The sequence below is a fragment of the Ranitomeya variabilis genome, chromosome 1 (assembly GCF_051348905.1).
Source record: "Ranitomeya variabilis isolate aRanVar5 chromosome 1, aRanVar5.hap1, whole genome shotgun sequence".
NCBI lineage: Eukaryota > Metazoa > Chordata > Amphibia > Anura > Dendrobatidae > Ranitomeya > Ranitomeya variabilis.
The window spans coordinates 778116871-778142325 of NC_135232.1; the positions used below are offsets into that span (position 1 = coordinate 778116871).

At 45.2% G+C, this 25455-nt stretch overlaps 1 protein-coding gene across 1 annotated transcript in view; it reads right to left on the reverse strand.

Annotated features, from left to right (window-relative positions):
• The window catches only part of ATP8B3 (ATPase phospholipid transporting 8B3), a 575725-nt gene extending 551200 nt beyond the window's left edge, over positions 1-24525 (reverse strand). The window contains exon 1 of the mRNA XM_077281130.1: positions 24451-24525. Coding sequence (XP_077137245.1) covers positions 24451-24505 — 55 coding nt within the window. The 5' untranslated portion in view covers positions 24506-24525. The remainder of the gene's footprint in view (positions 1-24450) is intronic.
• Positions 24526-25455: the final 930 nt, after the last annotated feature.

Here is a 25455-nt window from a genome sequence, read left to right on the forward strand (position 1 = left end):
TTCGCTTGCACGGCATTCCTGAAAATATTGTGTCTGATAGAGGATCCCAGTTTGTGTCCAGGTTTTGGCGGACTTTTTGCGTCAAGATGGGCATTGATTTGTCTTTTCCGTCGGCCTTCCATCCTCAGACTAATGGCCAAACCGAGCGAACTAATCAGACGTTGGAAACTTATTTGAGATGTTTTGTTTCTGCTGATCAGGATGATTGGGTGACTTTTTTGCCTTTGGCTTAGTTTGCCCTTAATAATCGGGCTAGTTCTGCTACTTTGGTTTCACCTTTTTTCTGCAATTCTGGTTTCCATCCTAGTTTTTCCTTGGGTCAGGTTGAGTCTTCTGACTGTCCTGGGGTGCATTCTGTGGTGGATAGGTTGCAGCAGATTTGGAACCATGTGGTGGACAATTTGAGGTTGTCACAGGAGAAGGCTCAGCGCTTTGCCAACCGCCGCCGCGGTGTGGGTCCCCGACTTCGTGTTGGGGATTTGGTGTGGCTGTCTTCTCGGTATGTTCCTATGAAGGTCTCCTCTCCTAAATTCAAGCCTCGCTTCATCGGTCCTTATAAGATCTTGGAGATCCTTAACCCGGTGTCTTTTCGTTTGGATCTCCCAGCATCGTTTGCCATTCATAATGTGTTCCATAGGTCTTTGTTGCGGAGGTATGTGGTACCTGTGGTTCCTTCTGTTGAGCCTCCTGCTCCGGTGCTGGTCGAGGGCGAATTGGAGTACGTGGTGGAGAAGATTTTGGATTCTCGTATCTCTAGACGGAGGCTTCAGTATTTGGTTAAGTGGAAGGGCTATGGTCAGGAGGATAATTCCTGGGTTGTCGCCTCTGATGTTCATGCGGCCGATTTGGTTCATGCCTTCCACGCGGCTCATCCTGATCGCCCTGGGGGTCTTGATGAGGGTTCGGTGTCCCCTCCTCAAGGGGGGGGTACTGTTGTGAACTCTATTCTTGGGCTCCCTCTAGTGGTCACAAGCGGTACTGTGTAGTGTTGTCTTTCTGCAGGTTGCAGCATCAGCTGGTTCGTTATCCTTGGTTGGTTTCCTATTTATAAATACCTACAAAGAAGGGCACCACAAACATAATATTAGAAAGTTTAACTTTATTAATGACACATAAACCACAAAGTGGTCATAAAATTGCCAAATCCGGCAAAGGTGAGACAGAACAAACACACGACAATGGTGGACAGAACAAGCCTGGAAATAACATTAAAACATATGTATACACTTAATGTGATATTATGCTAAACAGATGGGAACAAGGTGATTTAAACACATGGCATGGCAGCATAATCTAATATAATGGCAAACATGATAACTATAATATTGCACATAAGACCGATAAAGAAAGTGCAAGTCACAAGGCTTAAGTAAACCATACAAATCGGTCCAAAAGCAGCATGAAAGCCGCCATTGCTAAACATATAAGCCGCCAAAAGCTACCTAAGAAGCAAGTGTTTACCCAAATGTAAAGGGATCCAGGAGTCCACCACACCCAAGGATGACGAATTACTCCAGCTAAGTAACAAACATAGGACAAGCTCTAGGGAGGTGGCAAACTGGACTGACCGCAAATCTGAACCTATCCAAACACACTAGAAGTAGCCGGTGAACGTGCCTAAAAAATCCTAGACGTCTCGAGCAAGCCTGAGGAACTAACTACCCCTAGAGAGAAAGAAAGACCTCTCTTACCTCCAGAGAAATAATCCCCAAAGATATAGAAGCCCCCAACAAATAATAACGGTGAGGTAAGAGGAAGGCACATACACAGGGGTGAAAACAGATTCAGCAAATGAGGCCCACTAATACTAGATAGCAGAAAATAGAAAAGGGAATCTATGCGGTCAGTAAAAAACCGTTACAAAATATCCACACTGAGATTTCAAGAACCCCCGCACCAACTAACGGTGTGGGGGGAGAAACTCAGTCCCCTAGAGCAACCAGCAAGCGAGGAGATCACATCTTAGCAAGCTGGACAAGAAACATGATGAATGCTGATAATAAAAAAATGAACGGACAAAAACTTAGCTTGTCTTGGAGAGGCTGGGAGCAAGGTAGACACAAGGAATCTGAAGAGCACTGAATACATTGATAGCAGGCAAGGAACTGAGTATCCAGGTGAGTTAAATAGGAAACGAACCAAGGATAACGAACCAGCTGATGCAGCCAACCTGCAGAAGACAACACTACACAGTACCGCTTGTGACCACTAGAGGGAGCCTAAAAATAGAGTTCACAACAGCATGGGATCCATAATACCCCCGGTGAAATGAAGAGAAAAAAAAAAGGAAAAAACAGTGATAATGTCAGGAACAATGCACTGCACTTGCTCACTGAGCCAGTGCGGGTGTCCTGAGTTGAACAGACTATGCTCAAAGATACCTGTGGAGCGGGGCAGCAGCGGTGGAGATGTGTGCTTCAGGCTAACAGGACCTGAAGCAAGTGACTGCTGGGGGAGTGTCTGGGGCAGAAACAAGCCCCGGCATGCCAGAGACCGGTGCTTGGGCTAGAGATGCCCAGAGACTAGTTGGACAGACGCGGGTCTAAACCAGGAGATGGCACGGTACAGGAGGGGCAAGACAGGAACGTGGTCATTCACAAGGCAGAGTCTGGAAACCAAAGATAACAGCACGGTACAGGCAGGACAGGCAAAGGTCATAACAAAGATGCAAAACAAGTACAGAGACAGGCAGAAATATCAGAAGCAGGAACAGACTGGGTCATAAACGAGCAAGCATACACAGGCAGACAGTACCAAAGATACACAGGGGTAAAAAACTAAGGGGAAGTAAAAAAGGATCACTGACAACCGACAGAGCCCAATTGAGGCTATTTAAAGCCCTCCCAGAACTAGAGAGAGGCCAAAAGCATTAACCCTTGCAGCACAAAACCAGAATTCACATACAGACCATGACAGACAGCTCTTTGGTCTTGGCCAAGGTGGAGAATTTGGAATGCGATTGATTGAGTGCATGGACAGGTGTCTTTCATACAGATAAGGAGTTCAAACAGGTGCAATTAATACTGGTAATGAGTGCAGAGTAGAAGGGCTTTTTAAAGAAAAACTACCAGGTCTGTGAGATCCTGAATTCTTGCTGGTTGGTAGGTGATCAAATACTTATTTCATGCAAAAAATATGCTAATTAATTCTGAAAAAATTATATAGTGTGATTTTCTGGATTTTTTAAATCTGTCTCACAGTTGAAATGTGCCTACCATAAAAATTACAGACCTCTCGATTCTTTGTAGATGGAAAAAGTTGCAAAATCGGCAGAGTATCAAATACTTATTTTCCCCACTGTATTTATCTAGTGATGAGCGAATACATTCGGCACTATTCGTTACTCGTATGAATAGTACACTTTTCGGGGTATTTGTTACTTGGCGAGCAATTAGGTATTCACCTTGGTATATTCGAGTGACCCACCCAGCATGTTTGTCGCTTTATTTGCAGCCAATGAACATGCTGGGCTGGCTTGCCAATCATAGTAATGCCGGCACCATCTTTGGTGTGGCATTACTATGATTGACTGGCTTCCAACATCATAGGGGATATTTAAAGGCTGCAATTGCCATGTTGCACTCATTGCAGCTTCGAAACAGGGTAGGGAGAGCATAGCTTGAGGATAGGGATAGTGTAATGCAACTGGAAGACAGTTGCATTCAACCTCTGCCAGGGAACACAGGTAAGGGGAAAAAGGTAGAACTCACCGTGTAGCACCACAGAGCAAAGCGAGGAGCACCACTAGGAGGCGGCAGAGTAGTCAGACAGGCCAGTCAGAAACAAACAGGAAGACGAAGTACCAGAAGTCACAACAAAGCACGTGGTCAGAGACAAGCTGGAAATCAGAACCAGACGGGAGCGCGGGATCCAAAACGTGAGACAGAAGATGTAGTCAGGGTACGAGCCAAAGTGTCATAGCCAGACGGGAAACGTAGTAACAGAGACGGAAAGCAAGAGGCAGGGATCTGAATTCAAGCCGAGTCATACACTGTAGGAAACCACCAAACACACACTAAGTCAGGGATAGGGAATGGGTCAGGCAGAAATATGGGTAATCAGAGGCAGAAGGATCACTAGGGTATAGGGGTCAGCTGCTCAAGCCAGGGACTGAAACTATCACTGACAAGTACTACCAGGAGTGACACCAATAAATAGCCACCCACGAGCCGAAGAGAGGCAGGAAAGGTAAACCCTATCATATCCAGGCCGGGGAAAGAAAAGCAAGAAGCAAACCCTGACCTAGATAATGACAGATAGTGAATGGAGCATAGTGAGAGTGATAGGAGCTTATAGTAAGCGTTATTCATTGCAAAAAGCTATTTTAAGAGCTGAAGATTGTTAAGATTAGTTGTTTGTTAGGTTGGGATTTAGTAGGGAGAGATTTAATAGGAGGGAGAGTGAAAGGCAGGCACCTAGGTGTTCTCATCATTGCAAGTACATGCTGCAGATCTCTGCTATTTTCCACTGTGTTGTATAGTAGTTAGTATTAGGAACAGAGTGTGGAATTAGGATAAAATAGGGAGGGTTTCACCCACTACCAAAATATAAAAATCAGCTATTTGTAGAAGGAAATAATATTAGGTAGTAACAGCATATGCAAAACCATTATTTGGGGAGCTACATAATATTCCTGTGTAGCAGCCCATAGTTTTTTTCCCCGCAAAATAATATTCCTCAGTGGCAGCATATAGTAACAAACATTTTATAATTTAATTGCTAAGTAATATTTCTCGTCTATTGCTGAAATACCTAATTTTTGTCTATTAGTTGTGCGACTGGTGTAATCAGAGTAGAGATAATTTTACGTGACAATTTAGCAGGGGCAATAGTCTTCATTACTCCGCATTTGGAGTGTGTCAGCAAGGCAATCTTTAAAAAATCATAATTTTCTATTGATTTAAAAAATAGCGTATCTTTATCTAGCAGTTGTGCGACTGGCGCAATCTGGGTAGAGACATTCTTATGTGACAATTTAGCAGGGGCAATAATCTTCATTACTCCGCATTTGGAGTGTGTCATCAAGGCAATCTTTAAAAAATCATAATTTTCTATTGGTTTAAAAAATAACATATCTTTATCTAGCAGTTGTGCGACTGGCGCAATCCGGTAGAGATAATCTTAAGTGACTATTTAGCAGGGGCAATAATGTTTATTACTCCGCATTTGGAGTGTGTCAGCAAGGCAATCTTTAATTTCTATTGGTTTAAAAAGTAGTGTATCTTTATCTGGCAGTTGTGCAACTGGCGCAATCCGGGTACAGATAATCTTACATGACAATTTAGCAGGGGCAATAATCTTCATTACTCCGCATTTGGAGTGTGTCAGCAAAGCGATCTTTAAAAAAATCATAATTTTCTATTGGCTTAAAAAATAGCATATCTTTAGCAGTTGGGCGACTGGCACAAAGCCTTCAGACATACGCAAATGTGACTATTTACCTGTAATATAATCAAGCTGCTATCTCCAAAAAAATAACCACGCAATGCTAGATACAGTGAATTTGTACATAAGACCTCTGTAAGGGTACTTGTGAAAAATAAAGCAAGTATTTTTTTGTTTCATAAGCATAATGCACTCAAGATGAGAAAGGGTGATGTTAAGGACGTGGATATGGTGGTGACCACCAAGGCCGTGTGACAGATCCAAAGATGACTGCATTTCATTCTAGGTTCCTGTCAAAATTTGGTCAGTGCGCTACACCACTAATGAACCCAGACAAGTGCGAAGATGTTGTAGGTTGGATGGCAGACAAAGGCTCCAATATGTTTACAAGCAGCATCTCGAAGTATTCCATATGGTCCAGTATCAGTAGCCAAGAGGCTGGGCCTCTGAATCCTCAACCTGGTCCTCCTTTCTCTCCCCATGAAGAGTCCCAGGAGACATATGACCGCAATGCTGTCCACTCATGAGGAGGTGGAATGCAGTGATGCCAAACATTTGAGCACCCACGGCCAGAAGAAAGCCACGTAGGGGAAGGTCAATTCATGCCTGAAGAGGTAGACGATAACCATGATGCACAGTTGCCATTAAGACAGCCTCAAATCGCAACTCAGTAGGAGGATCAAATTGAGGAATTGGAAAACGACTTGGTCGATGATGAGGCCACTGACCCTACCTGGCACGGTGGCATGCCTAGTGAGCACAGCAGTGCAGAGAGGGATGGATCCATAGCAAGAAAACAGGCCCCCCACTCAGCTAGATAACAGGCCAAGGGTGTGTTGTTCCCCTTTATGAAAGTCTTTTCAGATAAAACAACTGGAATTTGCAGCACCTGCCAAACCAAGCAAAGAAGAGTCAAGAACACTGCCAATCTGAGCACCACCAGCATGCAAAAGCACATGGTAGCCAAGCACCCCAGTAGGTGGGCAGAATGCCAAAATCTGTTTCTGAAGGTCAAACCACTGCCACTTCCCCTGTATTACAGCCTTCCCAATCTGCTGATCATGAAGGAAGTGCAGATGCCTCCTGCCCACAACCAGCGGTTGCACACACAATAGTCAGCAACCAAGTCCAGTTCGTTGTCCCAGCACAGCTTTCAGTTGTCCCTGCCCAGACGGTTAACAGAAAGCAGAAATATCCAGCCATCCACCCACAGGCCCAAACACTAAACACTCACATTGCCAGATTGCTAGCCCTGGAAATGTTGCCGTTTCGACTTATGGGAACTGAGTCTTTCTGCAACCTCTTGGCAGTGGCAGCCTCACAGTATTCGATTCCTAGCCAACAACATTTTTCCCGGTGTGTCGTCCCTGCATTACATTAGCAAGTGTTACTCAATATGAGCCGTGCTCTGGCCAACGCAGGTACAGAGAAGGTCCACCTAACCACAGACCTGAACAAGTTCTTATGGACAGGGATAATACATTTCCATGACAGCACACTGGGTTAACCTGGTGGAGTCTGGGACAGAGTCAGAGGCTGGGACATCACACATCTTAACCACACCAACAATAGCAGGCCCAACTTCCATCAGGGTTTCAGTCTCCTCGCATTCCACTTCCTGCCTCTCCTCCTCCTTATCATCAGTGGAACAAGCCTCTCCATTAATCCCCAGGTGGGAAATCTGCAGCACTGCCTTGGCAATGCGGCAGCATTCTCTGCTGAAGCTCATCTGTTTAAGTGATAAAGCTCACAACACAGCAGAACTGTTGAAAGGGATAAAAGAACAGACCGATCAGTGACTCTCCCCACTGAACCTCCAACCAGATCTGGTTGTGGGCGATAATGGGCGTAACCTGGTGGCGGCTTTAAAGTTTGGCAAGCTGGTACACGTTCCATGCATGGCCCACGTGCTGAACATGGTTGTACAGCTGTTTTTAAAACATACCCTGACTTGCCTGACCTACTTGCCAAGGTACGCCGTGTCAGTGCACATTTCCTTCCGAAAATTCATCTCAGGCTTTCACCGGTCCAGCTTCGCTGCAGCAGAGTTTTAATTTGCCTGACTGATTTGTGACCTATCCACACGCTGGAATACAACCTTCCATATGTTGGCAAGGCTTAGTGAGCAGCAGAGGGCATTCTCTGAATTCCAGCTTCTCAATGCCCGTCAGAGTAACAATCAGCCCCAATACATAACAACTGCTGAGTGGGTCTGTATCACTGACCTATATGAGGTTCTTCAAAACTTTGAGTACTGCACCAAGGTGGTGAGCGCTGATGACGCTATTATGAGCGTACCATCCCATTGCTTTGCCCATTAAAACATTCGATGCAGAATCTCAAAGAGAAAGCTTTGAATGCTGAGCAGGTGGCTATGGGTCTAGATTGTACAATGGCTGATACCACAAAGCCCAGCCTCAAACAGTATTCTCATGCCACATTGAGTGATGACAAGGAACAGGAGGAGGAGGTGCAACAGGGAGTTTTTACTCTGCGCTACAGAGTGGACTCCCAATCCCAGCTTCATGCCTGTCTAGCATGGATGGCCTGAAGAGGAGGAGGTTATGCATCTTGAGCAAGAGAGGATGGTTAGTGTTCTTCCTGGTGAGGATACTGAAAATTTTACTCTTTGTAGTCTGCCACACATGGCAGAGTTCACGTTCAGATGTCTTTCCCAAGACCCTCATGTGAAACACATTTTGTCCACCATGAAATACTGTCTGTGTACCTTTCTTGACCCATGGCACAAGGAGAAATTTGCTTCTTTAATGTTGGAGGCATACGTGCCATTTTCAGTGCATGCATGGCCGTAGTGAGTGGAGGACTTGATCAAAAGATTACCCTCAGACAACACTGATGGTAGAGGTACCAGCAGATTACAGGGGAGGGCCACGCACATCAGGTGCAACTCAGGGTGGGGTGAAAAGTCCACCAACTGCGCCATTTTCATGAAATTGTCCCATCAGAAAGGGCTATCTGTTAGTGTAACTATGACAAGGAGGGAGAAGTTGACCAAGATGGTGAAGACTACTTAAGTGACCATACCAGCATCCTTACTGATTCTTCATTGCCCTTTAACTATTGGTTGTCCAAGCTGCACACTTGGCCCAACCTCTCCTTGTACGCCTTGGAGGTGCTGCCAAGCCCTGCCATGAGTGTGTTGTCTGAGTGAGTTTTTAGTTCGGCAGGTGCAATCATAACGAATAGGCGCACATGCCTGTCAACAGAAAATGCAGACAGGCAGACTCTTCTAAAATTGAACAAGGGCTGGATTTCCTCTGACTTTGTAAGCCCTACGGATGACAGCAACGTTATGTAAATTAAACCTTTTTTTTTAAACCTTTGCACATTGGGCAATGGTGAAACTTGTGCTCTCTATCACTACCTCTTGTAATAACTGCAAAGTGTATTGGGATATCCTCATCACGGCATCTTTCAGCTGTTTGAGAGAGACCCCTTGGCTAATTATTTGAAACCTTTGCACATTGTTCAATGGTGAAACTTGTACTCTCTGTCTCTACCTCTTGTAATAACTGCTAAACGTATTGTGAGGTCCCCATCATGACCTCTTTCAGTGTATATGATACAGGCCCCTAGGAATAGTTTTTGGAAAACTTTGTAATAACTGCAGAGTGTATTGTGATGTCCCCATCACGGCATCTTTCAGCTGGTCTAAGAGAGACCCCTTAGCTAATTTTTTTGAAACCTTTGCACATTGTGCAAAGGTCAAATTTCTACTCTCAATCACTATATATTCTATTATTATAATTTGTTTACTGTGTTGCTCTTCTCATGGTCTCTTTAAGCGTGTATCTGGTAGCCTGATGTTGATTTTTGGGTCTGCAGTTGCACATTGTGGAACATGAATGCATTGATATGCTCCACACAATTCTTCAGGTTTCAGCCTTACACAGAATAATAATATGAGTAATGAAACATGCTCTCTATATATGCTACTAGTTCAAAAATCTTTCCCACACATCTCTTTATAAAGGGAAATTTGACATAATACCTCTGTTAGTAGAGCGCCCCCACTGCCGCAGGGCCGAGGGGCACCCGGTACCGGGCCTCTGTGTCTCAGTTCTGGGGTTGTCACGGTGGCTAAGCCTGGTCCGTGACCCTGCTGAGGGGCGTCCAGTGGGAGTTGAGAAAGTGATGATGTTGTGGTGTGGTGCAGGTCGCGGTGAATAACGAGGACACCAGGTCTCTTTACCTCTTTACTGAAGGCTTCCGGATCCTCAGTCCGGAATACGGTTAACCGGGCTACCGGAGTCCGGCCGGTCCGATGGCACCTCCAGAGTTCCCTTTGCAGGTGGAAATCTGTGCCTACCTTCTAGCGCTTGTGTGTTGTAGTCCTTCCCTGCTGTGCTTACGGGAGAGTCCTCACAACTGTTGTGTCTGTTTCTGAAGTTCCCTCACAACTCGATTATGATGTTCTTCTTCGTCCCCCAGATGATATGGCTAGGACGCACCCGTATGACGGGTAGGCTCGGAGGTCTTCCGGGACCCTAGAGTCGCCCCTCTCCAAATGTTGCCCCCTGTGTCTGCTTAGGTGATTTTGGGTGAGACAGCCTGCCTAGAACTGACTTTCCTGCCGTAGGTTTGAAGTAAGGCCTGGAGCTCAATACTTCCTTGGCGTTTCCGGCCACCAGCTGCGCGCCTCAGTAGGATGTTGCCTCGTCTTACAGCACGACTCCTACTGGTGTTTCTCCTTTTTGCGTTGATCTCATTTCTCACTCAGCACAATAAACCTCGCTTCTTGTCCTTTCTTGGGGTACCGCCGCAATGAAGTGCAGGCGCGGTCCCGTAACGTTCTTTCTGTTCGCTAGGCCTCTGTCAGGATCCCACCCCTGACAGGGACCCCCCTGAATCTTCCCCTGCAACACCCTCTGCCACAGAATGTTGCCTGGTTCCAACCCAGTCAGCGTCTAACTAACTTCCTATCTAACCCCCAGTTTTACCAGATTGTGAGGAGTGGCCTAATACATAGCACCCTTAGCTCCCCCTGGAGGCCACTGTGAAGAGTATTGGTGTCTGTGATACCTGGTCAGGTGAACTCCTTCAGTGCCATCAGACGTACCATAGCCCCCCTTAGCGGCGGAGCATCAGTACTGCAACGACCAGGACTCTGGGGCGCTGCACTCCCCCCGGTTAAATCCAGTACTCCTGGACTGGGAAGAAAACAACAATACATGTCAGCAAAAAGACATACTATTTTTGAAATGCAACAATAAGTAAATTTGAACAGAGCTTCCCCTTATGGGAGGTGAGGACACTTGAACGTTACAAACATGGTTAAATATTTTAAATAACATACTATAAATAACTTCTCTTACCCAACCGGGTATTCTACTTAGTGCAATTTCTGAACAATAATTTAACATTGCCTTTAAGGATGTATGAGCTGAATCCACTAAAGACCTTCTTATAAACGCTATAAGGCTAATCAACTTTTCTTCATTTTCCACCTTTACATCTGCAGGACCGCCTGTCTATCTGCCCCAGGCCTACTGCCTCTCGCTCTGTTGCAGGACCGCCCCATTCTCGTCCGGGCCTACTGCCTTTCTGCTACTATACACAGTATAGAACTTATCAACCTTCTCTCAGTTTAGGATCGCTGAGCCATCTCTGTACGGCTCCTAGGAGGACTCACCGACTAACCCCGTATGGGTTCACTTCCTGTCCTCATTCTCTAACACATTATTAAACATTTCTTACAATTAACTAGCTAACTACATATAACTTCGACATGTAAGCATTATTCGACTTTAAGTGCTATTGGTGAACGTCCCCTTTAAGAGGGGACCAAGTCTCTTGGAGGTAGTGCAACTTCTCAAGCTGCAAGTTCGTATACAGCAAGGACTGCAGTGCTGTTTCCAAGAACAGTTTCTTCGCAAAGAGTCCTTTTCTTTGTAAAACCAGTAGAGGGCACCTTTAAGAAGGTGCGAACTATTTACAATAAGTTTGTAATCATGCAGTGTTCATGATCCAGCAGTTCTTTTCAACAATAATGAACGAGAAACAAAAACAAAAGCAAAAGTAGGGATCCCGGGTAAACTAAGGGATCCCTTTAAGAGTTAACCCTAGTCGGGTTGCAGCAGCAGAACAAAAAGATAAACAATCAACTATATACATTTCCGTGGTATCGAGGTTTATCCCTCTAAGTCTGGGGGTGGCTTCCGTGGGTACTGCCCACCACTGGCTACCACATAGAGTGCATCCGCACCCTTAATGGGGGTCTGTGTACTCACGGTTCACCTCGGGGTGATGGTCCGCAGGCATTTGGCACACAAGGAGATTGGAGCAATGACCGCCGGTCCCGGGGAATCGCAGGAAGGTAGCACAGTCACTTCTGGCTTGTACTTGCGCACGTGCAAAGCATACCACCCTTTGTCTCCCCAGTGGCGGGTGTACCGAACGCGGTCCCCCGGGTAAAGATCCCGGCCCGGGTGTCCCTCGATGAGGTGCGCCTCCACATCCCGCCGGTTCACGAATACCTCCAAAGCGAGACCGGGCTCTTTGATGAAGCCCCAACCTCCCTGCAGCCGGAAGGTGCTGATGATTCCATGGTGCTGTGGGCCCCAGTCCTCCTCAGCCGCCCGCCTAACCTGGATTTTGGCCTGGAGGTCCTTTTCCCGCTCGGCCCGTCGGCGGAGTTCCTTCTTACGGGCTCACTCCTCCTCCTGTTGGCGTAGCTGCTGGCGATATTCCCGTTGGTGGATAACCTCGATGCTCTCCCCCTCGGACTGAGCCTCTCCAGGGAACCCGATCAAGTTGGTGGTAGCGCGGGTCCACTTGAAGGTCATCCACTCACCCTGGAGGTTCACGGGCTGTGCAGTGGGCCGTAAGGGGACATCGGTGGTCTTTAGCGTCTCCCACGGCCTCTCGCATTCAAGGCGGCTACACACCCGTCCGGGTGGTCTGGGTGGAGGGGAGTTTATGTCCACAAGCAGGAGCTCTTCGGCCGCCTGGGCCGGGTTAATGGCGCCATCCGTCTCTGTGGTATCCCCGGCGTCAGCCCTCTTCTCCTCAGGTTGCGGTAGCAGCGCTTGGGGGTGGCGCGGCTCCTCAATGGTAGCGGGGCTCCTCAATGGTAGCGGCTTTTCGCCGACACAGACTCCGAAGCTGACGGCATAGCTCCTCCACTTCCGCCTGGTGAGAGTTTGCTCAGCTCCCATTGGCTGGGACTGGTGCGGGCCTTCTCCCCCTCTTCTGGGCGACCTTCGCTCGTCATCTTGCCAATCTGGCTCTGCCCCGCGTCGTCCAGGGCTTCTGGCCTTCCCCCATCCAGGGGGCGGTTCCTCTTCCTGCCGCCGTCCCAGACTAGGAGGCGGACCTCCCTCGTTGAGGGGCATATCTCCCGAACATAGTAGTACTTGTGAGGGGCTGGCTCAACCTTCGCGCCATTCTTCCAAGCTACTCCCACGACGACACGCCCCGCTCTTCCAGCACGCCACATGGTGCCACAATGGCGGCGGTTTTGGCGGGAACTTTTGGCAGCAAGTGGCAATGCACAGTCTTTGCAATAAGTCATAGTCCAAGTACAATAAATCACAGTTCCAAGGCACACATGACCTGATTCTTCAGGCTTAAGTAGATCCTATTCGTGACGCCAAGTTGGAGCGCCCCCACTGCCGCAGTGCCGAGGGGCACCCAGTACCGGGCCTCTGTGTCTCAGTTCTGGGGTTGTCACGGTGGCTAGGCCCGGTCCGTGACCCTGCTGAGGGGCATTCAGTGGGAGTTGAGAAAGTGATGATGTTGTGGTGTGGTGCAGGTCGCGGTGAATAACGAGGACACCAGGTTGCAGTCTCTTTACCTCTTTACTGAAGGCTTCCGGATCCTCAGTCCGGAATACGGTTAACCGGGCTACCTGAGTCCGGCCGGTCCGATGGCACCTCCAAAGTTCCCTTTGCAGGTGGAAATCTGTGCCTACCTTCTAGCGCTTGTGTGTTGTAGTCCTTCCCTGCTGTGCTTACGGGAGAGTCCTCACAACTGTTGTGTCTGTTTCTGAAGTTCCCTCACAACTCGATTATGATGTTGTTCTTCGTCCCTGAGATGATATGGCTAGGACGCACCCGTATGACGGGTAGGCTCGGAGGTCTTCCGGGACCCTAGAGTCGCCCCTCTCCAAATGTTGCCCCCTGTGTCTGCTTAGGTGATTTTGGGTGAGACAGCCCGCCTAGAACTGACTGTCCTGCCGTAGGTTTGAAGTAAGGCCTGGAGCTCAATACTTCCTCGGCGTTTCCGGCCACCGGCTGCGCGCCTCAGTAGGATGTTGCCTCGTCTTACAGCACGACTCCTACTGGTGTTTCTCCTTGTTGCGTTGATCTCGTTTCTCACTCAGCACAATAAACCTCGCTTCTTGTCCTTTCTTGGGGTACCGCCGCAATGAAGTGCAGGCGCGGTCCCGTAACGTTCTTTCTGTTCGCTAGGCCTCTGTCAGGATCCCACCCCTGACAGGGACACCCCTGAATCTTCCCCTGCAACACCCTCTGCCACAGGATGTTGCCTGGTTCCAACCCAGTCAGCTTCTCTCCCACTTCCTATCTAACCCCCAGTTTTACCAGATTGTGAGGAGTGGCCTAATACATAGCACCCTTAGCTCCCCCTGTAGGCCAGACTGTGAAGTGTATTGGTGTCTGTGATACCTGGTCAGGTGAACTCCTTCAGTGCCATCAGAAGTACCATAGCCCCCCTTAGCGGCGGAGCATCAGTACTGCAACGACCAGGACTCTGGGGCGCTGCATTAGCATACACCATATACTCCTCATATATGCAGCACCCCAGTAGGTGGGCGGAACACCTTGGTACAAAATCTGTGTCTGACGTACAACAACTCGTCCTTTACCTGTGTTACACCCTTCCCAATCTGCTGTCCAGGAAGGAGGCGCTAATGCTTTCTGTCCACAACCTGCAGTTGCACAGACACAACAGTCAGCAACCACGTCTAGTTCATTTTCCCAGCGCAGTGTTCAGTTGTCTCTTGTCAGCACAAATGTCTGTTCACAAATTGTTACTTAGATAGGGTATACATATTCATTAGCAATTTACATTGTCCAGTGCTGGGCAATGACCATTGATGAGTTTTCCACGATAATACATGAGACTTCTGTCTCTTTGTTAAATTGTTTCTTGCCTTACATTTTCTAAATTTGGGTCCGTACAAAAAAATGGTGGTGGGGTATTGGCCAGTTTCTGTATGTTTTAAGCAAGTCTAAGAGGCTGGGTTAATACAATCCACAGACCTATTCAGCCTTACACATATTGAAACATGGTCATTGCCAAACTAAGGCCTTTACTTGAGCTCTGTAGCATTGCCTGTCACCTCCACACTCCACAGACCTCGACACTCTCTGGGACATATCCTGTAATTACTCTATTGTTGCTCAAAACCATGCAAAAGATACATTCTGCCTGCTTGTGTAGTTTACAGAAGTGAGTAGACTTGTGCAGATTGGTCAATTGCACTCCTGTCTTTTTCCCTTGCTTCCAAGTAAAATGAGGCTTGTACACATTCCTGACATGGATTTCAGGCCTGAGTGACTGACATTAGAGGCCCTCGCTTGCATACACTGTATTCAGAATTTAATTTTAATGCTTTTGATGTCAGGTAGAATCAAATTTCCTGACATTGATCATACAGATCCCTCCACTCCTGTATTATATTCACCTTACAGCGGCTTCACCCACTATGACAGTTGTTCTATTGGGATCCGCTGGCAAAAATGAACTGTTGAGCTTACAAAATGCAGGTTTCATAACACCTGCTGGCCTTCTGAAAATGTGAAGTGAGCGCAGCGTAATGAGATGGTGGTGGACGTGGTGGTGGTGAAGCCCAAAATTCAAATGAGCATTTTTGAAATGGCATTGTAAAGGGATAAGGAATATGTATTCCACTATCTTGCTAACTATTTGGAATGAGGGAATGTAGGAGTAAGAGCTCTCCCAAATGTATGATACAGGGCCACCTGATGGCCCTTACCAAACTCAGGTTTCACATCACCTGTTGGCACTATGCAAATTGTAAGCAAGGGCCGCAAAATGACATGGCAGTGGACATGGTGGTGGTGGCAGGCAAAGACCAAAATTCAAGTGGGCATGTTTGAAATGGCATTGTAAAGGGACGGGGAAGATGTATTCCACTATCTCGCTAACTATTTGGCATGAGGGAGGGACCACCCAAATGTAGGAGAGCTCTCCCAAATGTGTGATACAGGGCCACCTGAGGGCCCTTACCAAACTCAGGTTTCACAGCACCTGCTGGCAGTCTACAAATTGTAAGCAAGGGCCGCATAATGTCATGACGGTGACATGGTGGTGGTGGAGGAGGTATCTTTTTTTTTGCGTTCTATACATGTAATTATGAAGGAAAAAATGTTTCTTAGCATTTTTCCCTTTAAAAAATTTTTTTGTTTTGGTATGGTAGGTCTTTTTAAAAATCCATAAAGTCGGCGCAATAGTCTGACAACATTATTCCCAAATACCAAATGTGAATCAGAAAGCATGCAGGCATCTTCTCCATGCTGCTCCCATTTAGTTTTAGCTCTTTCTCATCCATTTTAGCTTTTTTCTCAGGCTCTCTGACCTGTTTGTTGGTCCAGCAGAAAAATATTTGGCTTTCCCATTGACTTGCATTGGATTCATTATTTGGTAGGAATACACAGATATTAGAAGTTATGCAGAACAAATTTCCCGAATCCAAATATTTCACTATTCGATCATCACTATATATATCCCCTATCCTGGAATATATGTACCCTATCCGGGGCCCGATCCTGACATATATCCCTCATCCTGGAATATATGTTCCTTATCCTGGGCACCATCCTGGTATATACTGTATATATCCCCCATCCTGGAATATATGTCCCTTATCCCGGGCCGATCCTGGTATATATATAACCCATCCTGGTATACAGTTGTGTGAAAAAATGTTTACCCCTTCATTATTTCCTATTCTTTGCCACACTTAATTGTTTCAGATCACCAAACACATTTAAATATGAAACAAAGATAACACAAGTAAACTCAAAATGCAGTTTTTAAATGAAGGTCTTTATAATTAAGGGGAAAAGAAATCCAAATCTACAGTAAAATACTACAATATTCTGTAGACGGATGAGAAAAAACTTACTTTTTGGAAGGTGCATGTCCCATTACATCTAGTATTAAAGTAACACAGCTTTTCAAAAAACGAGCATCATACCAACAGTAAAATATGGTGGTAGTGGTGTGATGTTCTCGGGGTGTTTTGCTGCTTCAGGACCTGGAACCATGAATTCTGCTGTCTAACAAAATATCCAGAAGGAGAATGTCCGGCCATCTTTTCATGACTAGTAATGAGCGAATAAGTTTGGAAAACGATTGCCAAACATAAATTCAACACGAATATGGCACATTCGGATTTGTGATCGGAAACACAATCAAAATTGTATAAAATCAGAAAAAATCTGTAACATTCGGTAAAAGTGCGTGAAAATATTTGTGCTACCACAAAAGTATTTTCAGCACTTTAACCCCTTCATGACCTTGGGATTTTCCGTTTTTCAGTGTTTGTTTTTCGCTCCCCTCCTTCCCGGAGCCATAACTTTTTTATTTCTCCGTCCATATGGCCATGTGAGGGCTTATTTTTTGCGGGACGAGTTGTACTTTTGAACAACATCATTAGTTTTAGCATGGCGTGTACTAGAAAACAGGAAAAAAATTCCAAGTGCGGTGAAATTGCAAAAAAAGTGCAATCCCACACTTGTTTTTTGTTTGGCTTTTTTGCTAGATTCACTAAATGCTAAAACTGACCTGCTATTATGATTCTTCAGGTCATTATGAGTTCATAGACACCTAACATGACTAGGTTCTTCTTTATCTAAGTGGTGAAAAAAAATTCCAAACTTTGCTAAAAAAAAAAAAAAATTGAGCCATTTTCCGATACCCGTAGCGTCTCCATTTTTCATGATCTGGGGTCGGTTGAGGGCTTATTTTTTGCGTGCCTAGCTGGCATTTTTAATGACACCATTTTGGTGCAGATATGTTCTTTTGATCGCCCGTTATTGCATTTTAATGCAATGTCGCGGCGACCAAAAAAACGTAATTCTGGCGTTTCAATTTTTTTTCTCGCTACGCTGTTTAGCGATCAGGTTAATGCTTTTTTTATTGATAGATCGGGTGATTCTGAACGCGGCGATACCAAATATGTGTAGATTTGATTTTTTTTTTATTGATTTATTTTGAATGGGGCGAAAGGGGGGTGATTTAAACTTTTATATATTTTTTATTTTTTTCACATAATTTTTACTTTTTTGTTTACTTTTGCCATGCTTCAATAGCCCCCATAGGAGGCTAGAAGCTGGCACAACGCGATCGCCTCTGCTACATAGCAGCGATCTGATGTTCGCTGCTATACAGCAGAAATGCAGGTGTGCTGTGAGCGCCGACCACAGGGTGGCTCTCACAGCTACCGACGATCAGTAACCATAGAGGTCTTAAGGACATCTATGGTTACTCTGCAGAAGCATCGCTGACCCCTGATCATGTGACGGGGGTCGGCGATGACGTCATTTCCGGCAGCCCGGCCGGAAGCGCCGGTTAAATGCCGCTGTCTGCGTTTGACAGCGGCATTTAACTAGTTAATAGCAGCGGGTGAATCGCGATTTCACCACTGCTGCTATTGCGGGCACATGTCAGCTGTTCAAAACAGCTGACATGTCCCGGCTTTGATGCGGGCTCACCGCAGGAGCCCGCATCAAAGCGGGGGTTCTGACCTCGGACGTACTATCCCGTCCGAGGTCAGAAAGGGGTTAAAAACAATAATGGTGGTGTATCATGAGCGTTTGGCATGTGTTTGATGAGGGGAGGGTGTTTGCAGTGCTTAGAGGTGCGGCGTTCTTGTAAACAGTCATTTTTTTTTCCTAACTTTATGTGTGCACATTGTGGCTAGCCAATTAGGGTGCAGGAAACACTCACAATGTCCTGACACAACAGCTTTTTTCAGTGGCTGCTGAAATCACATGTCCCTCTCCATATAAATAGTGGACATCTTGTTTTAGCGCCATTTTGACACTGTAACAGCGCAGAGAGGCTGCTCCTGACTCTGGCACTGTTAGCAGCAAGTTTTAGCTAGTTAGTTAGGTGGTTGTATATCAGTCAGAGAGTGCACCTAGCTCGTGTCCAGTGTGGCTGTTAAATTTACCTTCCAGCACTTTTTTTGGGGGGGCTATTACTGAGGTCCACAGACACAAGTCAGCAGGGCTCATGTCATACAAGTGTGTTGTGCACTGCTTTTATTGAGCTCCATGCACGTGTATAGTATTTTAATTTATATTTTTTTCACTAGCTAAATGTGAAAAAGCCTTCTGTATCCCAGATTTTAGCTACTTAGCTATGAGGCTGTATATCAGTCAGACAGTATAGTTGGCTAGTGTCCAGTGTGGCTGTTAAATTTACCTTCCAGCCTTATTATTATAATGCTTCTATTGTTCTCCATGCACGAGTATAGCATTCTAATTACCGTACATACTCATCTATAAGCTGAGTTTTTCAGAACATTTTTTGTGCTGAAAACGCCCCCATCAGCTTATATACGAGTCACAGTACAGAAAGCCACATCATACTCCCCTACCTGTGCTGGCGCTGCATCTCATTCTGGCAGCCAGCGCCTGCCTGTAGCTCTTCCTGTGCTCAGTGGTCATGTGGTACTGCTCTTTAAGGTGATGAATATGGACATGTCTCCATTCCCATAGGCATGGAGCGCATATTCATCACCTTAATGAGTGGTACCATGTGACCGCTGAGCACAGGAAGAGCTGCAAACAGGCACTGGTGGCCGAAATCCAGTGCCAGCACCCAGGGAGGTGAGTATGATGTTTTTGGTTTTTTTTCAATAGGAAACATGCACACAGGGATAGGGGATAAGGAGGCATGCATACAGGGACGGAACGGGGAGGCATGCATACAGGGATGGAACGGTGAGGCATGCATACAGGGATGGAATGAGGGAGGCATTCATACCAGGACAGGGAAGGGGGAGGCATGCATACAGGGATGGAACAGGGGGAGGCATGCAGATGGGGCAGGGACGGGGAGGCATTCATACCAGGACAGGGAAGGGGAAGGCATGCATACAATGACAGGGACAGGGGAGGCATGCAGACAGGGATGGGGAGGCATTCCTACTAGGACAGGGACTGGGGAGCCATGCATAGCTCCCATGCATGAGGGGACAATGCATTTCCGGCTTGTACTCGTGTCAATAAGCTTACCCAGTTTTCCGTGGCAAAAGTAGGTGCCTCAGTTTATACTCGAGTTGGCTTATACTTGAGTATACAGTATATGGTAATAATTTTTCACTAGCTATTAAACAGCCTGCTGTATCCCACCTTGCCATTTATTGCTGTGGTGATATGAAACTGTCTGCAGACCTAAGGCACATTAAAATATTTATAATTTTTCAGTTGCAAAAAGTTAGACAACCCGTCATATCACACTTTGTCATTTTGTTGGGTTGAAATTAAGCTGCAGAGGCCTTATCCAGAGGCCACAAAAAATTCTTCTGTTCCTAGTGTCGTACAATTGGAGACATGACTTTAAATAGTTTGTGGCTTCTAGTGTGTTATAGAGGCCTGATCCATAGGCCACAACAAAATTCTGCTGTTCCTAGTGTCATACAGTAGTGTACCTGACTTTCAAATTGTTTGTAGCATAACTTCTTTGTCATACAGGCCTCATCCACACGCCAGCAATTCTTTTTTCTGTGTCTAACATGATACAGCACGCCGTATTTCAACTTGGAATTTACAGTCGTTGAAATTCAGCTGTTTGCAGAGGTGATGCAGAGTTTAAAATCGAATTTTTTGTTGCTATTACTATGCTCCTACCACACTATCTGAGCAACATGACTGTGAAAAAGCGAGGCCGTGGTGGAAGGAGAATTAGGCTTCGTGTTCAAGGTGTACGTGGGGTAGGTGGTAATGTTTGTGAAAGCAGACAGCTGGGAGCTGCAGGCCTCAGCTGTCTGCTTTACCTTAGCTGGCTATCAAAAGTATAGGGGCCCTCACACATTTTTTTAAACTTTATCTAAATTAATTATTTTTAAAAATGACCTTTTTTGATATCAAGCCAAGGTAAAGCAGATTGCTGGGGGCTGCAGATCTCAGCGGTCTGCTTTCCCTTAGCAGCTTATTAAAAATATGGGGTACCAAATGTTGTTTTTTAAATTCTTTTTTATTACTAATAAACAAATAAATTTAAAAAATGTGGCACCCCCTATTGTTAATAACCTGCCAAGTGATAGGTGTCAGCTGGTTTGGGACCAATATCCATGGATCATCCAAGCCTATTAATAGTAGTCCACAGCTGTCTGCTTTGCTGTCTGGGTTATAAAAAAGAATTGTGGGGTCCCCCTCATTTTTAATAAACTGTTAAGGCAAATCAGACTGCTAGGGGATAATATTAATAGGCTGGGATGGTCCATGGATATTGGTCCCTTTCCAGCCTAATAAGGCCAGCCATCAGCCGACCCAGAAATGGTGCATCCATTAGATGCATCAATGCTGGCGATTAGTCTTGTCTCTTCCTGATTGCCCTGATGTGGTGGTAATCAGAGTAATGGGCTTGTAAGGTTGATGTTAGCTGTGTAATGTCCGCTAACATCATGACCATGGTTTAGTAATGTCTATGAGACACCCCATCACTAACTTCGTAGTCAATAGAAATAAATACACACAGCGAAAAGTCCTTAAATTGTGAAAAGCACTCCCAAACTCTTTTACCCACTTATTGCTTTTAAAAGAATAAAATAATCAACAGGGGTCCACCGTAAATCTGTCCCACGTCCCATGACGATCCTCGACTCTGCTACAACCGGATGTAGCAATCAGCCATGTGACCGCTCAGCACAGCAGCTGGAACACAATGCCAGAAGCATCTGAATCCGGCTGCTGCAACGAGCGATGACTTCAGTAAGCATATTGCAAATCTCAGCCGAATAACTACAGTGACCTTACTGATGTCACTGTTCGTAACATGAGAAATTTCTGAGGCTGTGGTCGGTGATGTTAGTAAGTTTACTGCAGTTCATCAGCTATGAACTGCGATAATCATACTGACGTCAGTTCGCAACACAGCAGCCTGATTCACACGCTGTTGTCATTGCTTTCCGGCTGCCTTGCTAAGAGGTCACATCACTTGTGTCACCTCTCAGCACTGCATCTGGACGTAGCAGAGTCGGAGATCATCGTAGGATGTTTATTGTGCAGAATTCATCAAAATAATGAATATGGTTCATGATTTGGCTCAAAGTAAAAAATAGTTTTTTTTCCCATCACTTTTCATTCTAGTGACTTTTTGAGAAAAAGTTGCAACTTTTTCAAAGTGTCACAACAGATGCAATTTTAGGTGTAGAAAAACAAAAGATGAGGGGACCATAATAGAGTTATGCCAATTTTTGTGAATATTTAAAAAATCGCTTTTGATAAAAAAAGATGAAAACATCTGGAATCGCAAACTCCACCCACAAAACTGAAAAAAATTGAATTGGGTACAAAAAAAAGGTGAAAAGCACACAAAACTGTGAAAGAAACAGGCACAAAGGCAATAATGAATCTGGACCTACATCTGTTTCACACAAGCATGCAAATAAACAAATACAAACGGTGGTACAATAATTGAAGGAATACTGATGCAACTGCTTTTCTGATGGTTTTTGCACTCATAGGTTTAAATAGGCTTATGTAGCTCTAAAGCACCACTCCAGTGTGTTATCTTTTTCAGCACTGGAATGGTGCTTATAATTAGTGATGGGCGAACCCGTAGATGTTCAAGTCCAGCGAGCTTGGTCGAACATCAAAAAAAAGTTTGGTTTGGGTACCAGAACCTTACCCGAACCTGGACCCCATTCAGATGAATGGGGGGCCCTAACACCCATTGTTGCCACAATGTCATTACCGCCAGTCAAAGAGCTGTCAGATGACAGCATGGGTCAGCAGCTGTGAGTGGCGGTAAAAAGGTTACTGCTTGTCACAGTCATCAGCTGTTCAGAGAGTGCAACTCTTATCAGCGTACACCTGCTGTTACAGATAGCAGCAAGGCCAGGCGCCGCTGGTGGGGATATTCATCACCCGGTGTCCATACTAAAAATAAATACTGTAAAAAAATGAAGTGGGGAGTCTTCTATTTTTGATAACCAGCGCAGGCAAAACCAACAGCTGTGGGCTGCAACATTCAGCTGTCAGCTTCATCATGGCTGCTTATCAAGATTAGAGTGGTCTCATGCAGTTTTTTTCAATTATTTAAATAAATAATTTTAAAAAAGGAGTGGGGTCCCCCCCATTTTTGAGAAACAGCAAATCTAAAGCAGACAGATGGGTGCTGGTATTCTCAGACTGGTAAGGGGCCATAGATTTTACTTGGAATATAGCATAAAAATACAGCAGAATTAGATGTGTCAATTTTGGATCTTTGCCCAGCTCTTCCCACTTGCCTTGGTGTGGTGTCAAGTGGTGTAGTAGGTATGGGGTTGATGTTAACAGTATTATGGCTGCTGACATCAGGCCCAGAGGTTAGTAATGAAGAGGCATCTATAAGATGCCCCCATTACTAACCTCATAGTTAGATTGTAAAAAACACAGCCAGAATAAAATCCTTTAATTGAAATAATGACAGACTATTTTATTTGAAATAAAAATGAAAAAAGCCCAAGTATATTCACCTTTATACCTAATCCACTGAAGTCCATATCACCTGTTAAAGAAAGAAAATAATACACAACCATAATACTCATCTTTACCCCTAATCCCCCGATGCCTCTGTCCCCTGTAAAAGAAGGAAAATAATAAGCAACCATATCCCTCACCTGTCAGACATGAAGATAATCCATATCTGTCCCACGAAGATCTGGATTATTTGGGTAAAGGTCACATCAGTGATGAGACCGCTATCCACGGCAGTTGGCTCACACTGAGACACAAGCGTAATCACACTCCTGCAGTGTGTAGCACTTAGCTCCCGTGAGAAAGGTCACTGGAGTTCATAACTGATGAACCTCGGTGATCTCACTTATGGCACCGCTCACTGAATGAGAAAGTTCTGACACAGCGAGCGGTGCTGTAAGTGAGGTCACCGGAGTTCATCAGCTATGAACGCCAGCAAACTTTCTCACGTGGCCACTACACACTGAACGAGCATGATCAGCGGTACTTTCTCATCAGCCAACACCTGTGACTAGCGGTAACCTTTTTACCACAGGTCACAGCTGCTGACTCATGCTATCATAATCTTACTGCTGATCAGAGCTGCCATTGTTTCTCTCACTGTCAGATGACAGCATGGGAAACACTCAACGTTCGGGGTGTCGAACCCAAACAGTAACACAAACTTCCTGGAGATGTCCATGTTCGGGGTCCGTGCACGGACATTTGTTCAGTACGCATCCTGAACTTTACTGTTCCGGTTCAACCATCTCTACTATTAATCTAAGGTCTCTGATCATAGCCTTATACTCACCCTTTTTTCAGCACCATTTTGTGACCAGAAAATCTGACTGGCTGGAAAGAAGATACATCACAAGCTCTGAATATAAATCTATGAGAGCCAGAATGAGACTCTCATATACTTGTATTGAGTTGTGATCTCCAGTTCGCTTTATGAAACACTGGAGCGATCCGGCAGGTCACAATCTGCCAGAGACCAGTGGGAGCGGAGGGTGATAAAAGGCGAAGATGATGACAGGTGAGCATAAGAAAAAGATCAGGGACCCTCGATTAGAAGCATATTTTATACCAGCATTTGAAAGTCAAAACCATTAGTAGATGCAATGCAGAGAAAGTAAAATGGTATAAATGTCAAGACCCACAAGGGTATCTGTCGCTTTCTATTGACCTCTATCTCATTGTGACTTCTCTTATTCTTCCATTTCAGGACATTGATGTAGACTGTTTAGGCACGCCGATATTTAAGATAAGTTCACATGGGGCTGATTTTGCCCCAAATAAGTGGTGAGTACTCTACAATTACTTTATATTTAGTATATTCCTGGGGATATATATGATATAACATAAACATTTAACATGTTACCTGACTGATCACCATTTCCACTTATTCCCTTTTGTAGGTTCTTTTGTTGGCTCATCAGTGAATTTCAAAGTGATCTAAAATAGAAAATAGAGAGTTTGACATTACATACACAACCATCTACATGTGTCTATCTCCAACTTTAAATGAACTTAGAAAGGAAACCTGCCAGCAGTTTTGACCATGAAAAAGTCCTGACAGATAAAGACAGAGCTGTCAGTGGTCATAACCATACCTTTAAGCATGCTTAATAAAGGCTTCAGGTCAGAATATGAAATTATTTTTCACAATGACTATGGGGCACTGATCTAATGAAGTATTATACTATATGTTTATAGTACTGAGCTAAGATTTTAGGGAAGGGGTGGAAAAAATGCTGCAATTTAAGGGTATGTTCCCATGGTCAGTAAACACTGCGGGTTGGACGCTGCATACCTCCACAGCATACAACCTCCAGTGGCCAGATGTTACAGCATAGTGGATGGGATTTAAAGAAATCCCATGTCCACTATGCGTGTATGTGCACCTGCGGATCACTTGCTGAGATGGACGTGCAGCGCGTCTTTCCCGTCTGCAGCATGTCAATTTAAATATCACCTGTACAATGTATTGGACAGGCAGCGCTTTGGACGCAGTGGACATTTGCTACATCCAAAGCGCTGCCGATTACTAATGTAGCCTAAGAATGCTCTAAAAAGTGTTAATATTTATCAAAGAGCAAAATGAATGAACAGAATAGAAATCTTAATCAAACCAATATTGGGAGTGGAAGGGTTTACAGGGTAGCGGCGCTCGTGTAGATAAATAGGAATAGCTGCGGGTAATATTCTGAATGGAATGGATAATTATAAAAAAGTATACGTTATATGTTTTGCCTGCGCTATAGAGTAAAGTACATTAGTCAAACATCCGTAGTGCGTATTTACCTGTTTGATGGGAAGAGTACTCGAGTTGCTCTGTAAGGGTATGTGTCCACGTTCAGGATTGCATCAGGATTTGGTCAGGATT